The sequence below is a fragment of the Benincasa hispida genome, unplaced genomic scaffold, assembly GCF_027475165.1.
Source record: "Benincasa hispida cultivar pf3 unplaced genomic scaffold, pf3_genome.v1.1 HicScf857, whole genome shotgun sequence".
Taxonomy (NCBI): domain Eukaryota; kingdom Viridiplantae; phylum Streptophyta; class Magnoliopsida; order Cucurbitales; family Cucurbitaceae; genus Benincasa; species Benincasa hispida.
Window position 1 is genome coordinate 1 of NW_028326995.1, and position 21,848 is coordinate 21,848.

The following is a 21,848-nucleotide window of genomic DNA, read 5'->3' on the forward strand; positions in this document are numbered from 1 at the left end:
ATTAATCATATTGTGGATTTAAATTTAAATATGATTGATAATATGGTAAATTTAAATTTAAATTTGATTGATATTTTGGTGAATTTAAATTTAAATTTGATTGATGATATTTAGTGATATTCAAATGTTTTGTTGCTTTAATTGTATAATGTGTATGCAATTATTAAGTGAATATTGGTAAAGACTATTTGGTGTTCTTTCTCTTTTATTTTTGTACAATAATATTATTATATTATTGTTCTTATATTTTTGATTGAGTTGGTCAAAATAATATGTTACCAAAGTAGCCTCTGTTATCTAGATTAATTTAATTCTAAAATATATAAGATGTGCATATTCATGAATTTATGCGGATAATTATCGGCCCAAAGGAAGATAATTATTTGGCCAAATTGTGGATATGCATGTGGTAATGAGTATATGACAATTATAAGGATTGCTCATGTGAAAAATAGTCCGTCCAAAGAAAGGCTATTTTTTGACAGAGTTAATTGTTAGTACTTTGATTACTACATTGAGAGTACCATTTATAGTTGGTGTTTTTGCCCAAAGGTTGGACATCAATGTTGTGTTAGGTATCTTGTTAAAGGGCCCCACCACATATGTGAAATTATTTTGTTATATTTTAATTGTGAGCATATGTTTTGTTGTTTATTGTTTCAGTTGGTCTTACTCAAATATCTGGAAATTTGAGTTCAATCCCTAAGTTGAATGGATCGAACTTCAAGATTTGGAAGGAAAGCTTAGAGATACTTCTCGGGTGTATGGATTTGGACCTTGCATTAAGGACCGATAAACCTACTTCTACTGAGGAACAACCAAATACGGCTAATATAGAGAAGTGGGAACGGTCAACTCGCATGTGTCTGATGATCATTAGGCACTCCATTCCGGAGTCTTTTCGGGGCTCTATCACAGAAAGTGAAAATGTCAATAAGTTTCTTGCTCAAATTGAGAAATATTTTGCTAAAAATGAGAAAGGGAAAGGAAGTAGTCTTTTGACTTCTTTAACTTCTATGAGGTATAAGGGCAATGGAAACATAAGGGAGTACATTATGGAAATGTCCAATCTCGCAGGTAAATTAAAGGCACTTGATATCGAGATAAATGAAAATTTACTCGTGCATCTGGTACTTATCTCTCTTCCTGCACAATTCACTCTATTTAAGATAAGTTATAATACTCAAAAGGATAAATGGAGTATTAATGAGCTTATCTCACAATGTGTGCAAGAAGAAGATAGGATTAAGAGAGAAAGGACAGAAAGTACTCATTTGGCAACATGCTCTCGTGATAAGAAGAAAAGGAAAACTGTGGATGCTGCAGAAGGGACATCTCAGCAGAATAGAAACAAGAAACAAGCTACTGAAAATCCTTGTTTTTTCTACAAAAGGAAAGGTCACTTCAAGAAAGATTGTCCCAAATATGCCAAATGGCGTGTAAAGAAGGGTAAACTTCTTACTTTGGTTTGTTCTGAAGTTAATTTAGCTTCCGTACCTACAGATACTTGGTGGGTAGATTCTGGTGCTACTACTCACATAAGTATATCAATGCAGGGTTGCCTGTGGAGCCGGCTGCCAAGTGATGCTAAAAGATTCATCTATGTGGGCAATGGCAAAGAAGTTCCAGTTGAAGCTATTGGAAATTTTAGACTACTTTTAAAAACTGGTTGTTATTTGGATCTGAATGAGACTTTTGTTGTACCGTCATTTAGACGGAATTTAGTTTCTATTTCCAGTTTGGACAAATTTGGTTTTTCTTGTTCTTTTGGAAATAATAAAGTTAGTCTTTTTCAAGATTCTAAGCTTATTGGTACCGGTTCTTTAATTGATAATCTATATATGCTTCATTCTTTTGCTTCATTTAACAAGATCCTATTATCTAATTCATGTAGTACAAAACGTAAATTAAATGAGAATTCTGCTATGTTATGGCACAAACGTTTAGGTCACATCTCTAAACAGAGAATTCAGAGACTTGTGTCAGATGGAATTCTTGATTCTCTTGATTTAAGTAACTTCAACGTTTGTGTGGAATGTATTAAGGGAAAACAGACAAACATAAGAAAATTAGGTGCCAACAGATGCTTAGATGTCTTAGAACTAATACATATAGACATTTGTGGTCCATTCCCTACGGCCTCTTGGAATGGACAACAATATTTTATTACGTTCATAGATGACTATTCAAGATATGGGTACCTATATTTAATTCATGAGAAGTCTAAATCCTTGGATGTTTTCAAGTCTTTCAAAGCTAAAGTCGAACTTCAACTTGGAAAGAAAATTAAGGCTGTCAAATCTGATCGTGGTGGTGAATATTACGGTAGATATGATGGATCAGGTGAACAATGTCCAGGGCCCTTTGCCAAATACCTAGAGGAATGTGGAATCGTCCCGCAATACACTATGTCGGAAAAACCCAGCATGAATGGTGTAGCGGAGAGGCGAAATAGAACACTTAAGGATATGGTAGAAGTATAATTAGTCATTCTTCTCTACCAGAATCCCTCTGGGGTGAGGCACTAAAGACTGCAACATATATCCTTAATAGGGTACCTAGTAAAGTAGTAGTTAAAACCCCTTATGAGCTATGGACAGGAAAGAAGCCTAGTATTAGGCATCTTCACATTTGGGGTTATCCAGCTGAGGCTAGGCCTTATAGGCCTAGTGAAAGAAAGTTGGACTCAAGAACTATTAGCTGCTATTTTGTTGGGTATTCTGAGCACTCTCAGAGTTTCAAGTTTTATGATCCCACTTTTAGATCATTGTTTGAGACAGGAAATGCTAGATTCCTTGAGGATGTTGAGTTTGGGGGGGAAGATAATATAAGGAAAGTTGTCTTTGAAGAGGAATTGGTTTCTTTTCCTAATGTGATTATAAATGATGTTTAGGCTCCAATTCCTGACTTCATTATTGAACCAATTATAGAACAAGACAACACTAAAGTCCTCGTTATTGAACTTGAAATTCAAACTCAACAACCTCAAGAACTGCCACTAAGAAGATCTACTAGAGAGAGAAGAAGTGCAATTCTAGATTATTATATTGTGTTTCTTCAAAAACATCAAGATGATGTGGGTGTAATGGAAGATGATCTAATCAACTTCCAACAAGCTTTACAATGTTCTAATTCTCAAATGTAAATAAGTGGTATGGAAGAGGAAATAAAATTCACGAAAGACAATGACGTTTGGGAACTTGTCGAACTGCCATCAGGAGTGAAACCCATAGGTTGTAAATGGATATTTAAAACCAAAAGGGATACACATGGTAATATCGAAAGATATAAGGCTCGTCTTGTTGCGAAGGGTTTTACTCAAAAGGAAGGAATTGATTACCAAGAAACATTCTCTCCAGTTTCATCAAAAGACTCTTTTAGGTAATCATGGCACTAGTAGCTCACTTTGATTTAGAGCTACACCAGATGGATGTAAAAACTGCGTTTCTCAATAGGAACACTGACGAGACGATTTATATGGTGCAACCAGAAAAATTTGTGTTTGGTAATTCAAAGTCATGGTATGCAAATTAAGGAAATCCATCTACGTTCTCAAGCAAGCCTCTCGTCAATGGTATCACAAATTCTATGAAGTCATAACCTCATTTGGTTTTAAGGTGAACATAGTGGAAGATTGTGTATATCACAAGTTCAGTGGGAGTAAATCAATCTTTCGGTGTTATATATTGATGACATACTCATAGCTAGTAATTATGTAGGTATATTGCATGACACTAAGAGATTTCTCAAAAGAAATTTTGAGATGAAGGATCTTCGTGATGCTTCTTTTGTATTAGGAATTGAAATACTGCAAGATCGTTCTCAAGATATTTTGAGATTGTCACAAAAGAACTACATTAAAAAAATCTTAAGTAGATTTGGCATGAAAGATTGTGCGCTGAGAGATACCCTGATCACTAAAGGTGATAAATTTCATTCAGGTCAATGGCCCAAGACCACACTCGAGACTAAAGAAATGCAGAAGTATGCATCGGCCATTGGAAGTCTAATGTATGCTCAAGTATGTACGCATCTAGATATTGCATTCATAGTTGGAGTGTTAGACAGATATTTGAGTATCCGGGGATGGATCATTGGAAAGTAGCCAAACGGGTTATGAGGTATTTACAGAGAACAAAAGATTATATGCTCACTTATCGGAGATCATAAGTTTTGGAGCTCATTGGGTATTCTGATTCTGATTATGATTATGTTGGATGTCAAGACACTTTGCGATCCACTTTAAGGCTATATCTTCATGTTGGTTAGAGGAGTTGTATCTTAGAAAAGTGTTAAACAAACACGTATGGATTCTTCTACCATGGTTGCAGATCTTATAACATGTTATGAGGCATCCAATCATGGAATATAGTTGCGAGATTTTATCACTGAGCTACGGATAGTGGTTGCAATAGAAAGGCCACTAAAATTATTTTGTGACAGTAAGTTGGCAATGATATATTCCAACAACAATAGAAGCAATACGAAGTCAAAGCATGTAAAGGTGAAGTTTCTGGTTGTTAAAGAAAAAGTTCAGAATAGTCAAATTTCGATAGAACACATAGGAATAAACTCTATGGTGGCAGATTCATTGACTAAATGTTTACCACCCAAAGTTTTTCATGAGCATGTTGCTCACATGGGTGTTAGTTACTTTTTTGATTCCATGGTTTAGTGGAAGTTTGTTATTGAGGATGTTCTTTGACCATATTTTGTTTATATTCTATATAGAATAAAGTTTATGGTTTATGTTTTATCATCTGAACTCGTTTATCATGCATGCAGTTTTGCATAAAGTTTTTTAGACTTATCTAATTAAGGAATTTGGACCAGTTGGAAACAGGCATGATCTAGATCACTTTACATGTAGTTTCCATGCTATCCATCCATACTGGATCTATGTCATTGAATGTATTGGAATTGGTGATCAAGGAAGGTTTAGTTACAAGGGTAGTGACGAAAGCCGCCTTGATTTCATGCTAATACAGTAGATGGACCAGATTGAACTAAAGGGGAATTCTATTATTGAAAGAACTTGTTTATGCGCGCTTAAGGTTTATCTGATTTAATTATATCAGGTACACATAGCCCAAGTGGGACATTCTTAGACATATTTAAATAATAATATATTTAATTAAAGTATGGACTATGTATGTGGATTAATAATTTATCACATTGGGTTATTTTATTAGATTGGACCCTATTATGTGATCTAATTAATTAAGGCCCTAGTTTTCTAATTGAGTATGGACTTAATGGGTAGAAGCCTATTCCTAGTTAATTAGGGTTTAATGAGAAGCCTTATTGAACTAGTATACAAAGAGACCTTAGGGCTATGGTCCCCAACATACCAAAAACAATAAGCACTCAGTCTTTCTTAAATCCCATCTAGAGAGAGATCCCACTAAGGGCATTCGGAGTTTTGGTTGAGGAAGACCCTAGTCAACTATCATCATCTTGAAGTTATCATTAGTTTCTCAATGGAATCCGGTATGTTATTATTCTTGACAATTTGACATGAATGATCCTAGGGTTTATCTATTCAATATAGATTTAAAGTATTTATTCTATCAAAAACTTCATCCACTTATTTACCAAAGGGAAGAAGATGGCATATCTCAGGTATCGCAAGTTTCTTTAAGTCATGAGGTTTTCGTTGATGTTATAGTCGATGACGAACAAATTTAATGGAATAAAAATGGAGTAGAACAAAAATTTGATTTCAATCTTTTTTTTTTTTTGGTTGCAAATCGATCAAACAAATTTAAATGGAAAAAATTGGGCAAAAAAAAATTATTGAAGATTGACGAACAAATATCTATGGAAGAAAGAAGCTTTCAGTCTCATGAAGCAATTAAGACCTCTTTAACATAAGAAAGTGGAGGCGGGCTTGGGTACAATCTAACTAAAACGATTCCTCATGAAAGAGGATCGGACAATAGCCTTCGTCGAGTAATGGGAAGGGGGCTAGTCCTCAAAAATGCTCGTTCCTCTGACTTTGGGGCTTACAATTCCCCATGTGACTCATTCCTTCAGTCGAATATTCACACTTGAAAATATATTCAAAACACACTTTAATAATTTTTTATCCCAACCATTTTACATAAGCAGTGGAAGAGAGTTTTCCTATTATAAATATGGTAATTTCCAAGAGGTTGAGGAAAGTAAAGACGGAGGCTTGAAAACATACAACTTTTGTGGTGATTTGGATAAACTTGTTGAATCAAGAAGTAAATTCATTAATTTAAGTAGACAATAGTACTGTGATTTCAACTACAATTTCAAGAGAACAAAAAAATTATTACACAAAGTTAATTCAACTCATATAAACTAGAAGCATCACTAAAACCCATACCACTATATTCATAAACATAATATCATTATGGACCCTTCACATTCTATATATTACAAGTTATAAGTACACAATTGACCCATAAATATTGGATTTCACAAACGTTGCCTCATTAAATAGTTAAAGACGCACTGGTTCAACAAGAAGAGCCTTGGTAAGAACTTTTGTGTTACCCTTAGAATTTGTGTATCCATCCTCGTCAGAATAAAGCAAGGCAATAAATCTGGTGAGATTTAATACACACATTAAAAATGGCATTGGAACAGTGGCAGGATGAAAACAACATTCATTTATATTCTTCCATGCATCTTCTACTCGCTTTCGAAATTCAGCACAGGTTTCTTCTTCTGAGCAACCATAATTGTACATGTAACATTCAGTGGCAGAGACGACATGTTCTCTTTGTTTCTCAAACTACAAAAATTAAAAAGGTAAACATATATAAATTAATATTGGAGCAAAGCTTGATGTTATCAATGCCAATGTGAGTTATCAAAATTTCAATTTTACGGAGATATATATATATAATATATATATCAATATTGTTGAATCATAAGAATTGTAAAATTCATTTGAATTAATAATAAATATATTTTTCATGTTAAAACACTGCTTAATTCTTAAACTCTGAGTTTTGTTTCATTTTGGTTTCTGTATTTTTAATTGTCTAATTTTTGTCTCTCGACTTTCAATAAATCTAGATAACTAGTTCTTCCCGTTAGTTTCTTGTCGATTGTTTTTTTCCCCAAAAATGTTAGTCTCTATGAGCATTGCTGTTTTATAAACTATGAAAATATATTTGACAACTTATATTTATACAAGCTATTCTCTCCTAATGTTAGAATAATTTAGAAGTTATTAAGAACAAATGCATTAAGACTCATAGGAGAATAGGGGCAAAGTTACTTTCCATGCTTTCAACTCCATATTCTCATCAATCTCTTTCTTAATCACTGCTGTGTTGCGTGTCCATCTCATATTTCCATCACCGAATCTGTTCTTTGATTACTATTTAGGGTTTATTATCGGAGAGAAGTTTACGGCATCTATATCTCTGGCCTTTCACTCTTATATATTGTTTTTAGCATTTTATAGTCATATTAATTTGGATTAATAGATTAATTTTTTTATTATTTTATGAATATTTATAATAGTTATATTAAATTTCAATGTCATTGTTAAATATCATGAACTGTAGATATATCGACAAATGTATTTCGTGAAATCGATTGATACTTGAATCCATGTGATATTATTGGCTTATTTGAAGTAGTGAGAGCGACCCATACCTGGTCGGAGACAAGATCATTCATTAGTCTACAAACGGTGGTTGAGGCTTCAAGAATTTTGGGGCACTCAGAAAGCGAATCAAATACCTCTTGAGTTGCAATGTCACCCATGCAAGCAAATGAAATAGTTGCAAGTAGCCCATAACCTGAGCTAACTAGAGCCACTTCCATGTATTCTTCAAATTTTGGTTTATACTTTTTGTTCAGCCATTCAGCTTCTTTGAAATAGGATTCAGCTTGCCTTTTCATCTATTCACACATAAATAAAGTTGAAACTTCTTATACATGCAAAGAAAGATAGCAAGATTAATGGTATTAATAGGAAATTATGAGAAGGATGATATTTAATTACCGCTTCCTTTGCAAAGTGGGCACGATACGATGTTCCATCCTTAGCCATCTCGTTATCAACCTCTTCGAAAAGATCGAGCATAGTTGTATAATAAACTTTCATATACTTCGGGAGTAGATTAATCATGCTTATGTCCCATCTAAAAAATTAAAGACATTGTATAACTGATTAAAGCATACTCAATTCTGTTTCAAGTATATATGGACTATACATATAAAATTGAAAAAGAATTTTGAAGCAAGTAAGAGGGTAAAGAAAGTAACCTGTTGATTGCTAAAGTGAAGACTTGGAGTTCTTCAAATGTTCCATAAGCGTCATAAATATCATCCATAATTGAGACCATGGCGATCACTTTAGTCAATATTTTCCTTCCCACATTGAAATGAGGTTCGAAATATACACTCAATGCCCAAAAGTAATTCTCCACAATTCTATCTCTCACAAATGGAAAGTTCGTTGGGACGTTCAATTCTTTCCACCACCTATACTAATTTATTATTTGCATTAAGATTATTTCAAAATTTTCATTGTTATCAACAAAGATCAACGTTAAATGTAGAAATAATTTCTTTATGGGAAGAAAAAGGAATTAACTCTGATAAATAAGTATATCAACTCTGATATTAAGTAAAATTGTATGAACTTTTTTATCTCATTTTACTTTGTATTTAGTTTTCCTTAGAACAAGGATGGGTGACTCTAAAAATTAAAATCTTGATAACATATATTTATCCTTTCTACTTTTTCATATTTCATTTGAATGACAATGAATCATTGTCATTAATCTGTTCGGTTATATGTCCTAGAACTCGCTGTTTATAAGAGTATTATAATCTATTTGCAATAAAGATGTTATTCAACTTTTGTTCAATAAAATTCTTTTAGAATATGTAAATAGTATCAAATCCAATAAACTACGATCCATGGTTGTTACATGAGTACCTGGACTTTAAGTGGAGATATAAGAGTAGATCAAGTTCGAGTAGATAGCCAAAATGGTTTATAGTATACGGATAAGGCTCGGTACCTTATTTTGGAAACACTATTAGATGTGGCTTACTTTGTACTTAGTATAAACGATGTAATCTTAAATCATTTATGCAGAGACATGCGAGTGGGCATCCTATACAAAGAGTTTGTATAATACCGACCAAGAAATAAGTGATTCTTAATTTATAACATTGTGTACTATTTAAAACGGCTATTTCAAAGCAATGACCTAGTTAAATTGAATTTAATCCTGAGCTAACTATCCTTAGATTTGCATAGGTAAGAGTTGGCCCTATAGCACCGGCTTAATAAGCCTCTCATTTCATAGGTAAGACTGGATAGTAGAGAAGTTGTTCCCTTAAGTAATAACTGTGGTTCTTGAACAAAGGGTCCCACCCTCTCATTGGCCCGAGAGGAACTCGGTTTAGTGATTTGATCACAAACCAATTGTTCATTAAGGTTCGGCGATACTTAAAGAGCATGATGTAATCTCGGGGGTAAAACAACTTTTGACCCGACCGTTATTATGAAGAACCTTTGAAGGGTCGACTTACTGATTATGGTTAAATAAGATAGACACAAATATATCAAAAGTGAGGTGAGTGCAACTACTGAGCTTTAGTGGAGTGACCTAGTAGTTAACGAATGTTGGTTAATTAGGTTAAAGAGTTTAGTAGGTTAATCTCAGATCGTTGGAGCCCATGATTTGTAGGTCCATTAAGTTCCCCTACTAGCATATAAACAGACTAAACCCTAGAACCGTGCGATGAATAAAATTGAAGCCTTCAAATACAAATTAAGGAAATTAGTAATTATACATGATATAATTATACGTTTAATTATAAAATTAAACAAAATTGAAAAATTAGAAACTATATATGATTTAAATATTAATTACATGAATAAGGCTTCATGTTGGAAAAGTGGTGTTTAATTTAATTTAATACTAAATTAGTTTAATTAATTAAAGTTGTTTAATTAATCATTTGAAATTAATTGTTAGAATTAATTATTAATTATTAATTATTAATTATTGAATTAATATTATTATTTTTACATTTTATCTTTTTGAATTTTGATTTCAAAATAAAAATTCAATCTTAAATTTAAAATTAAAAAGTTCAATTGAAAATGGAAAAATACCCTAAGTGGGATTTTTCCACTTTAAATACTCATATTACCATTAAAATTAAGTGGGATTTGTGTCAAACTCCTAGGAAATGAAATTGCATGTTAAAGGAAAATTAAAAAAAAAAAATGACATATGCCAAGAAAGTGATGCAATTGAAGGTTGGAAGAGAAGATGTTCACTCTAGATCATTGACACAAAATCTGGAAAATTTCTCCAAAATTCCTTCATGATTCAACTTCATTTTGGGTTCCACCACCCAATCTAAGTTCCTAGAGATATGTATGGAATATAAAATTGTGATCTACAAGGTTTTGATGTGAAGATTTAAACTTGATTTCAGTAATTGAAGAGTTCAACAATGGTATAATTTATGAAACCCTATTTTTTTCATATGAACATGATTGCTAGATTGCTAAAATTGATGGAATTGGAGTACTTAAGATCCTAATTGTTTCCGCTTCTTGCATGTTAACTCCAATGTAATCATCATACGATCAACATTGATTATTAGATGCAAGTAATAAAAGATATTAATAATAGATTAATAATTCGTTTCAGTCAAATCATAGATGAACTTGTTTGCGGTTAAGTAGCTATTTGAGTTTTAATTTTTCGTTTTTGAAAATCAGACCTATAAACATTCAATTTCTTCCATTTTTTTTGTCTACTTTTTTATCAATATTTAATTTTAAAAAATCAAATCAAGTTTTGAATACGAATATCGACCTTGACATAGATGTTTGATTTTCTCACCCGACATATTGTCGGAATAAAAAAAAAAATGTATTACCTAACAATTCGAAATCAATGTTTTGAAAAATCATCTGAATAAGTATTGTACTTTTAAAGAATTTTCATGTCTAATGTTAGGTTCAAGTTTCCATACCCACTTGTACTAAATAAAAGAAAAGAACAAAAAAGAAAACTAAAATGAAATGGATTCTTGATTAACGTTTGCATGAATATTTTGTTCCTTTCATTTTTTTTTTAGAGAAGAAAGCATGTACATGGTTAAATATAGACACTAATAACTATCCATGTCTTTTTTTTTTCTAGATATTTTTATAAATAGTTTGATATTTTTTCTATCCTTGAAAATTTTCCTTTAAAATAATTAGTGTACAGTGTTTTTTTTTTTTTTTTTTATAGAAAAATCAGCTGTAAAAAGAATTAAAATAATATTTGGTAAATTATAATTAAATTTGTATGGTTTAGTTATATGAATCAAAATAGGCCTATTATTTTACTTGTTTTCATTTGGATAGTTAATTTATAACTTGTTACAATATATTTTTTTAATTTCATATGATTTAAATTTTAACTAATTTAGTTTAATCAAAATTATTTGATAATAGTTAAACATAATTATTATTAAAAATTGAATCAATTAAAATTTAAAAATAGATATGACAAAATATATTAATGTGGCTGGATATTGTTATAACATATTTATTAAAATCGTTAACAAATTAACAAAGTTTTTGAAAACCTTGAATCTAAAAGTTTTGACAGCATAGTTAAAATTTAGACCCGATTCTCTTATATTAATTAGTAATTTGATTTACCAAAAAGGGTAGGTGGCTAAGATTTTTCCTCAATCACTTTTTAGGAATGCAAATACAAATCCCAAACGAACATTAAACTATGATTGTTACCAAAACCTTTCTTCCTAGTAGTTGGAATTTCGATACCATTTGCACCCATCATCATCATGATGATGATGATGATGATGATGATGATGATGATGATGATGATGATGATGATGATAATAAATATAAACATATTATAACGGTTCATATCTACAAATAATGACAATAAAGTCCGTTAGAGTTATCTTGATTGATACGAAAATGGAAGCATATTATAATGGTAGGAGTACCTGAAGATTTCAATTAGCTCCTTTTGGTGAAGATTTTGTAATCTGTTGAAGTCTAGTTTTGAGAATGTAAGCAAAGTGTCATTATGGGAAGGATGTTGTTGGTATATTCCCAAATACTCTCTTGCCTTGATTCTTGTAATACTTTTTCTAATAGGCAATTTCAAGGCATTGCTAACTTCAGATACAAAATGAGGATTATTGGAGTATTCAATATATGTTTTAAGATGTGTGGTAGTAAATTCAAGAGCTTCCTCAAGCACAGCTTCTCCATGTCCCCTCATATATGATGCTTCATATAGGCTCAAAATTCCTCTTTCATCATTGCCCAATGATTCTTTAAATTTTCTACTATTGTCCATGAATTTTGAGAATATATCTGTTTAAGTTTAGACATAAAAAATTAATAAATAGTTCTTAAACAAATTATAATTATAATTAAAATTTTCGAAGTCCAAATTCTTTATTCGTAACTTTTAATTTGTCTCAAGACTCTCTTTGATACTCGTTTAAGTCTCATTTGGTAACCATTTCGTTTTTTGTTTTTTGTTTTTGAAAGTTAAGTCAATAAACACTACTTTTATCTCCAAATTTCTTCGTTTGTTATGTATCTTTTATTAATGGTTTAAAAAACCAAGCAAAAATTTGAAAAACTTAAAAAATAGTTTTTAAAAATGTGTTTTTGTTTTTTGAAATTTGACTAAGAATTCAACCATTGTACTAGGAAGGATACAAATCATTATAAAAAATGGGAAGGAAATAAGTTTAACCTTCAAAGACAAAAAATCAAACACAACTGTCTGGTTTGGTAACCATTTATTTATTATTATTATTTATTTATTTGTATTTTATTTTTTTCAAATCAAGACTATTTCCTTCTCATTTCTTACAATAAGTTGCGTCTTTCTTAAATAGAATGGTTTAATTCTTAGAAAAAATCTTAAAATAAAAACAAGTTTAAAGTTACTTTTTTTAGTTTCAAATTTTGGCTTGGTAAAAAGTAGATAATAAAGAAATAAATTTGAAGATAAAAGTAGTATCTATAGGCTTAATTTTCAAAACAAAAACCAAATGGTTACCAAATAAGGTCAAAATGGTTAACAAAGGGCATTAGTTTTTTCTTTATATTTTTTTTAAAAAACTGTGCACGTTTTCTTACAACGTTTTTAACCAATGATTTAATTTTCATCTTTTTTTTTTTAATTAAATACGGGTAGTCTTAGCCAAATTTCAATATAAGAAAAATACTTCTTTGTTTAATTTTTAAATGTGGCTCGATCTTTTAAAACAATCCAATAAAGAAGGCAACATAACACCGAAAATAATAATGAAAAATAGTATGTAGAAGCTTAATTTGCAGTTTAAACAAAACATAATTTTTTAAACTAAACAAAAAAAAAAATTGTTTGTGTATAACTTACCACATGAAATCCTATAACCTTGTTGCCTGAGAAGTCGAAATAGAAGAGCAATAGTATGGAGATCTTCATCACCATCTTTATTCAATAAAGTGGAATAAGACACATATAAATGTTCTAAGATTTGGTCAATCTCATTCTCGAAATGATAAGATACACCTAGTCGTTGGATCGAATCAACCAACTTCAGCTTCTCCAATGGGTTTTCCACATAAACAACCAACATCATCCGTATTTCTTCTTTCAACTTTTCAACTTGTTCTTTCATTCCATCGTCTAATTTCTGAAATTAGAAGAATAAAAATTTTAAATTATTCAAAATACAAAAGTATCAGATAAAAGTTATACACACAAAATAAATGACAACTAATTAAAATAAAATATTCAATAAAATAAATTTGAAATTTAGTTTTACCAATGCATCATCAGAGGTAAATGAAAGGAAATGATCAGTCCAAATGCCAGGATGAAAATTTGCAGTAGAACGCTTAGTATCAGGAATGTCATTGGGTTTCATAACTGAAGTAGGAAAATTTGAAATTTTAGAAGACATTATTCCTTTTTGAAAGAGGAAAGAAAAAAGAAAAAGATGTATGTTATTCACTCGAGTATTTGAAACTATTGGTGAGACACCTTTTGATTAAAAAGTCATGTCTATTTATAGGCTGCTTTCGTATGGTTTGTTGGCCCAAGATTTTTATCACATAAATTCAAACCATTGAATAAATTACCACAAAATTTATTGAGGGTTGTTTTTAAATATAAACTATTGATGTCGATAGATAATGATAATCTATGTCAGTATCTATCATTGGTAGATTCTAAAATTTGCAAATATTTTCAACAATTTTCTCATTTAAAATAACTCTCCTTCTATTGATGAGTTATATCTTATGTTATTTTTATCTATGAGGATTTAACCTTTGGAAAGAAATTAATATTAGAAACCCTAAAATCTTGTCCATACCAAATAATATTTATGAAGATTTGACATTTGAAAGGAAATTAATATTTATAACCCTACCACCTTAACGTAGGAAATAATAGGAGCAATTATCAGAAACAATATTCTCAGCTTTCAATCCTTTAAGACTAACACACTTTTTGAAAAGTAGTTAAATTAGTTTTTCTCGGTGGATATTGGGCGAGATCGACCAGCGTCGAGATTTTAATAATTTTTTCCAAATATTAGATAATCTATTCAAATCTTATATCAAATCTTATATATTTTCAAATTTTCTCCAAATTAGGTTATCTTTACCAAATATTATATTGTAATTTTAGGTCAATTTCTGTTTCCATGATTATATGAATTTCTAAATTTCTAAATGAATTCACCAATTATATTGTTTTAGATGATGATTGCATTTTGGTTTTTAAATTTTGGGAAAGATTAAATTTTACAAAAAATGTAAGATATGAAAAATATATAAAATCTCGATATTACTATGCTCGAGAATTTACCGATATTGGTATTAATCTGCTTGAGATTTCATATATTTTTCCATATTTTACCCCTTTCTTTTTAATTTTAATCTTTCCAAAAAATTTAAAAATAAAAATCAATCACGTGAGATCCACCTAAAAAATACATTTGGATAATTTGTAAATTGATTTGGAAATTAGAAATTTTGCTAAAGATTTAAAAAAGTACGTAAAATTATGATATAATATTTGGTAAGTATTTGGTATACGATTTGAGATCACATCATATTTTAGAAAAACTAGTCCCATATGTATCGAAAAAAGCCTAAAAGGGCCAAAACAATCTATAAGTTAGAAAAGTTATTTTTTTAAAATAAATTTCAGTAGTCAATCTAGCCCGAGATGCACCGAGAAAAGCTATTTGAACAAGTTTTCAAAAAAGGTGACAATTTTTCAAATAATAGTTATGTAGATTCGACCAAGAATATAAATGACATTTTCTTTACATATTTTTTTCGATGTTTTTATAAAATTGATGCAATAGAATTTTGTTGATGTGAACGTTTAAAACATTAGTTATTTTTAAGAGTAGTAGATCTAAAACTTAATGTTAGGGGCCACAGATTTATATAAAGGGTTAAAAGTCTTTCCTATAAATTTATAGATTTGTGTTTATATACATTCCTTGAATGTAACCTGAAAAAAATATTTAATATAGATTCTTGAGTTCGCAATTTGTGTGTCTAATAAATTTCTAAATTATCAAATTTAGCATCCAATAAATCTCTTAGATATTCACAAATGTTAACAATAAATTTTATATTAGACATTAAATTTAACTTTGTGGCTAATAAATTAATACTACATGAAACTATTTTTTAAAATATATTTTTAAGGGGCTTATTATAGTCAAAATTGCAAGGTTTAAGCATTATTTGTTAACTATTTTGTTTCTTGTTTTTTGTTTTTAAAAAATGAAGAATATTTTCTCTCAATTTTTTGCTATAGTTTAAATTTTTGTAAAGTAAAAGAGTTGACTACTTAATTAAAATATTTTTAAAAGAAAAACAAACTTTTTAAAAATTGCTTTTTTAAGATTGAAACATTGTTCGATTTTTTTAAATAATGGTAAAATGTAGATGACAAAGCGTGAACATTAGAGGTGAAAAGAGTATTTATAGACTTAATTTTCAAAAACTTAGAAACCAAAAACCAAATAGTTATCAAATGGAGCCTTAGGGATTTATTCATAAAGAAATTCATAACTAATCAAGGGCCTAAACTTGTAATTTAAGAGGGAGGATTGGAGAAATTGCCAAAACACAATGAGGTTTTTAAAAAATGGCCCAGGAAATGGTCAAACAACTAATTAATTTTCATTGTTTAAATATAATTTAATTATGTAAAATAAAAAATAAATAACATGCATTAAAATATAAAAATAATTATTTAACTAATGCGATATCAAGTTAAATTACAATTAAAAATTAATAACGATAATGCAGTTGCTTCTATCATTCATATGTTACTAATATTTGATTTGCAATATTATTTCTCATCCAAGTCATTTGTCTTAAATGGTATCAACTCAAACTTGACTCAATTATATAATTATGTAAATGTCGACATTGGATTTGTAAAATAATGTCTTAGTAAGCAAAATTCATATATAATAAAATTCTAATCAATTTCAAATATACTAAAAATGAAAAAAAAAATAATAAATTCAAAATAATATATAAACATGCATGGTAAAAATTAAAATTTTAAATTTAAAGTTCAAAATTCAAAAAATATTTAAATATATATTAGAAATTCGAAATATAAACCTAAATATATGGAGAAGTTTAAATTTCAAAATAAAAATATAATAAATAATAAATAAAAGAAAGAAAGAAATATATATATAAAAAAAAATCATATAGGAAAGAGAGAATGTAAAAACTGGAAAGAAGAAAATGAAATAAAAATGTTTCACTTGGGTATCAAACCAAAGAACATGGAGTAGGAGTATAAAAAAGTCCGAAAAATCAAAAAACAAAACCAATCCAAATCAATCCACTGGTTTGGTTTCATTCTTTAGTATAAAATTGGATATATTGATTTGTTTGTAGATAAAACCAAAAAGTACAGGTTCAAATCGATTTTTAATTGGAAAAACCAATCAAAATCAAACCGAACCGAGAGTATATATACCCTTAAAAATAAACTCATTAAATTTTTTTAGTGTTTTAATTATTATGATGCATATATATTTATTGTTTAGAAAAAATAAAAGACCAGTTATGATGGAGTGTTTATATTTTTTTCTTTAGCAAAGTCAAAAAAAAAAATAAAAAAAAAGTCCAATTTCAATCTATAGAAAAATGAAATGAACACAATTTTAACTAGCAATAGGAGGTCATTCAAAACAAACTTATAAATAAAAATTAAAACTTGAAAGAAAAAAATATATGTAAAAAATCGAGAACCGAACCGATATTAAACTGAACCAAATAAAAGTTTATTCATTGTTTTTTTTTTTTTAATAGACATTCATTTGGATCCTTTTTTTATAAAACGGATTAGTCGGAATTGGTTTTTGGTTGACCCTGAAGTGACAAAACTAAATCAACTATCATCCTTTGTTGTTTTAAAATTTCAAACCAAAGACCATGAAGTTAATATTATCGGTTATATATTAAAAATTTTAAATTTGAAAATCGAAATAATATATAAACTTAAATATGGAAAATTTAAAATTCAAAATTAAATTAAAAGATAAATATAAAAAATAAAAAATAAAAGAAAGAAAGGAATATAGAAAAAAAAAAATATAGGAAAGAGAGAAATGTAAAAACTGGAAAAATGAAAATGAAATAAAAATTTCTCACTTGATTATCAAATCAAAGACTTTAAAGTTAGAAAGGGTTTAAAGCACGCTATCTACCCAACTTACCAACCAATCAATCCCTACCTTTTTAGTGGGTATTAGAAATTGATTACAAAACAATAGGAACGAGATAGTGAGAAACTACCTTTCGTAATTTATCAAATTTCGTCTCATTTTTAGAAGCATTTCTCAAATCTTAGAAACAAGAAACGAAATGGTTCTCAAAGAAATCAGGTTCTTAAAAAATGAGAAATAGAAATATTAAACATGAAACATAAACGTTATCAAACGAGTCCATAGTTTATGAAATATAGTCCAAGTTATATTTAGAAATATTTTTAAAATTTTAGAAACAAAACTTAAATAAAAGAAGTTTTTTTTTTTTAATCAAGTAAACAAACAATTCATCCATCACCATATTATTTTAATTTATTAATATTTAGATATAAATATTGTAATTAAACAAGGTTTTTTTTTTTAATTTTGCCATGATATTTAGATATATGTAAATGTTAAAACTAATTACAAATATAGTAAAATTTACCTTTAGTCTATAGAAAATTTTCCAAAAGTTATGATAGACTTGTGATTTTGGTTTGATTTTTTCTTACCAAAATTTCCATATCTCTTGCTCCCTACAGCAACTAGCCCATATGTCTGACCTTTTGTATTTCAGTTAGTTGCATTATGATGGACCTTTCTAATAAGCAATCGGGACTTCACTTTTTTTCTAAAGTCAGAGTTTATTTTCTTCCAACATAATATTCAACAAAATTTTCATACGATAAGGGCAAAGACGTTAACAAAAGTAAGACATCATCCTCATCATCTTCCTTATTTCAGAGGGAACGTATCTTCCTATATGCATAGATGAAAGATGATATAGATGTTGCTTGAGAAACAATTTCTTAGTTTAATACTTTGTTATGTAAAGACTTTCCAACTTCAACTAAAGACTATTGACAGTTTCTTCATCTATGACCTCTATGATATTTTCATCAGCCAAATACAATATGATAGTCGAATGGGACTTCTCCTGTAGAATCTGCCATTCTTTGTCATATGCGGCTACCTTATTCGATTTATAAGACAGTAGTACCCACAATCCTTGTTGCTTCAGTAAGGATCACATCTTGATATATCATAAATCAAAACTCTTCCTCCCAATGAATTTATCGATTTTCATATTGACGATTGACATCTTAATATGTGTAATAGATGCATAATTTCATATTTAAACCGTTACAATCTGATACAAATATGTTAAGAAATCGACAAATAAAAAACACAATATATGTACAAGTAGAAAATTGATACACAAATTTTTGCGGTTTACTAATAGTATGTTAGTTAAGTTGACGAGGCATAATTTCATATTCAAACTGTTGCAGTCTGATTCAAGAGGCCATTCAAGTATCTTTTTTGTTACTATGTCCCCCATGCTAATGAGGTTCCAAGTATACTCCCAATGTCCAAAAATAACACTCGACAATTCTATCTCTCGCAAAGGGAAAGTCTATTGGGACATCCAGATCCTTTTACCACCTAGTAAGATGTCGAAGGAAAGACACGTAAGGAATAGAATGGTTAGACACTAAACAATAATAAAAATAATAATAAAATACAACTTTGGTCCTTGTAGCCTGATATTTGTGCAAGCCAGATTTACTATTTGTACTTTTAATAAATATTAAATGTAAATCTTCAAAGTTGATTTTATCGAAATTGGGTTAATGATAATAATCATTTTCATGCCAGAAAATATAATATGTGAATATGTTTTAAAAATTTAGAGTGAAAGTGTCCATGAATAACAAACAAAAGTTGAAAAAAAATCAACAATAAACAAAAGGTATGGACTAAATTTAAGATTTTATGAACATACAGGGACTACAATTAGATATTTGAAATTTCAGAAACTAAAGTTGAACAAACATCAAAGTACAATGACAAAAAGAATATTTTAACCCAAAACAATGTGAAAACTTATATATCACCGAAAATTTTTTTAACCCGAGGTATAAAACAAATTTGGTTCTAGTAATAATTTTGTACCTTGTTTTTCTAAAAAAAAGGTAATAATCTATAGATACTAGTTCATGAATGCTCAGCTTAATTTACCTTAATGAATTGAAGTAATACTTGTTAAAGTGTTAAGATATTTAAGTGGTTTTGATTTAAGGGTATTTAAATCAATCTCTTAGTTTTTCCTAGGGGTCGTTTTGATTAAGGTTTTATAGAGGTCTGGGAATAAAGAATTTCCAGGAATAAAATGTTTGGGAATCAAAGATGAATGGTTTTGGTTAAGTATAAGAATGAGAATAGGATATTTGTGAATGCATTATATTTTTTTTATGATATTATAAAGTATAAAATTAATAAAAATTAATTTTCATTTGTTAATTTATTTTTATTATATTAAGTTATTAAATCAATTTTAAGCCATTAAAATATAACTATATTTACTTACCCACCCTCCAGTTTAATATATTTATTATCAATTAAATTTTTTATATTGCATATTTATATTATCAATTTCTATTAAAAAATATTGCTATTTAATTTAAATATCTTTTTTTTTTTCTTTGTAGTTTTGTTAAATGAAGAGTTCATTAACTAATTGTTTAATGTCAATTATAAGTCTTATATATATATAGAAGAAGTTGATATAAACTAATTGATTTTAGATCATCAAACAATGTTTTTAATTCTTAAAAAAGCAACTTTGATTGTAGATTAAATCTAGAAGTACAAGTGTACAAGATTGTTGAATTTAAAAAAATTAACTTTTTTCTTATTAGTTTATTAATTAATATTTTTAAAGGCTAATTAATAATTTTAATAAAAAATTTATGATGTTAATATATATTATCAATAAAAAGGGATTTAAGCAAATTTAGTTTGGTTAATTCATATTTTTTTTAAAAAAATTATGGTTTTTTATATTAATTCATAATAGTAGAATAAATTATTATATTAGCATTATTATAAATAAAATTAAATATATATGTAAATTATAAATTTAATTTAAACATATTTATTAAAATTAAACAAAATTAACAAATATCAATAAAGAAGAAAAACAAATAAAATTAAAACTTTAAACGTAAGAGAGAAAAAACGATTGAAAATGGAGAAAACTCATCTATTTGGATGGTATGAAAAATCTCCATGGATGGAAATATGAAATGCATTGGAATAAGATATTCTCATTCCCAAGGTTAAAAACTTGTACCAAATATGGTGATAGAAAACCGGCCAAAGGAAAGGGCTACCCCATATTGGAATAGACATAGAGAGGGAAAAATACTGTCGAAGAAGAATCCGTTCATTGGGTGTCCGTTTGCAGCGGTATTTTCTTGTGTTTGGGTCCCGGTTTCAGATTTTTCTTTTGGCATTATGAAATTGAATTTTTATTTATAGAGTTGTTTATGCTTAATATTGTTAGATTTTATGTCATTTACTAGTGCTTTTCAAACTTTGAGCAAATGAATGAGATTTGACAGTTAACAAAGTGAAAACATATTAACTTTGTCCAATAAAATCAAGACAGGGCTAAATCTCTAAAGTAGGGAGGAAACAAGACCAATTTGCCCAACCAAAACCAATTTGCTATGACAGTTCTCTAACTTGAGAGAGGGTTTTAGACTAGTGTCGTATTGTTGTGGAGTGACGCCGCAACAAAAGAACATCACATGTTGTGCAGATTCACTATGGGGCTGCGATGTCGTACTGTGGAACTGCGGCGCCGTTGCATATTTTCGTAAAAAATGTTTATTTTTTTGAAATCTTTTTCTACTAAGTTTACGATTTTGCAGCCAGTCAAAGGACCAGATTTTGGGTTTTATAGAGTATGTTTCGGGATATTGTGTTGACAATATTTATTTAAGGATGTTGATGTTGTAGTTGCTCTATGAGTTGTTTGTCATCTATGAAGTATGTTGACAATAGAAATACAGGGCATTCATAGGTAAATATGAAATAGCATATTAGTGGCCAGTCCTGCCTAAAAAATCGATGACCATATTTCAATAAATTCATAAAATGGCCATCTTTTAGAACTGTATCCATATTTTAGCCACCTATTTCAATTTCTCTCTCTTGTGTTTTTATGCAACAAATATGTTCTCTTATCTATTTGT

General features: G+C 29.0%; 2 protein-coding genes across 2 annotated transcripts; one reads left to right on the plus strand and one right to left on the minus strand.

Annotated features, from left to right (window-relative positions):
- Positions 1-663: 663 nt before the first annotated feature.
- On the plus strand, positions 664-1,585 carry LOC150029866 (uncharacterized; the record flags this gene model as incomplete). Its single annotated transcript, XM_090310307.1, has 2 exons — positions 664-1,449; positions 1,557-1,585. Coding segments are annotated over 2 exons (815 nt in total), but the record flags the coding sequence as incomplete, so codon positions are not given.
- Positions 1,586-6,215: 4,630 nt separating this feature from the next.
- Positions 6,216-14,048, minus strand: LOC150029867 ((+)-gamma-cadinene synthase-like). Its single transcript, XM_090310305.1, has 7 exons — positions 13,825-14,048; positions 13,413-13,692; positions 11,995-12,370; positions 8,257-8,475; positions 7,994-8,132; positions 7,642-7,890; positions 6,216-6,766 (listed from the first exon to the last, which is right to left on the minus strand). Exons 1-7 carry the CDS (start codon positions 13,960-13,962, stop codon positions 6,473-6,475), a joined length of 1,695 nt encoding a protein of 564 aa, XP_090166431.1. The 5' UTR covers positions 13,963-14,048; the 3' UTR covers positions 6,216-6,472.
- Between the last annotated feature and the right edge of the window lie 7,800 nt (positions 14,049-21,848).

Excerpts from the sequence above, each read along its gene's own strand:
- LOC150029867 (XM_090310305.1), bottom strand. The coding sequence starts at position 13,962 with ATGTCTTCTAAAATTTCAAATTTTCCTACTTCAGTTATGAAACCCAAT. Across the intron at positions 12,371-13,412 it reads AGGTTATAGGATTTCATGTG|ATATATTCTCAAAATTCATG; the intron begins GTAAGTTATACA and ends AAACTTAAACAG. Across the intron at positions 7,891-7,993 it reads CCCACTTTGCAAAGGAAGCG|ATGAAAAGGCAAGCTGAATC; the intron begins GTAATTAAATAT and ends ATGTGTGAATAG.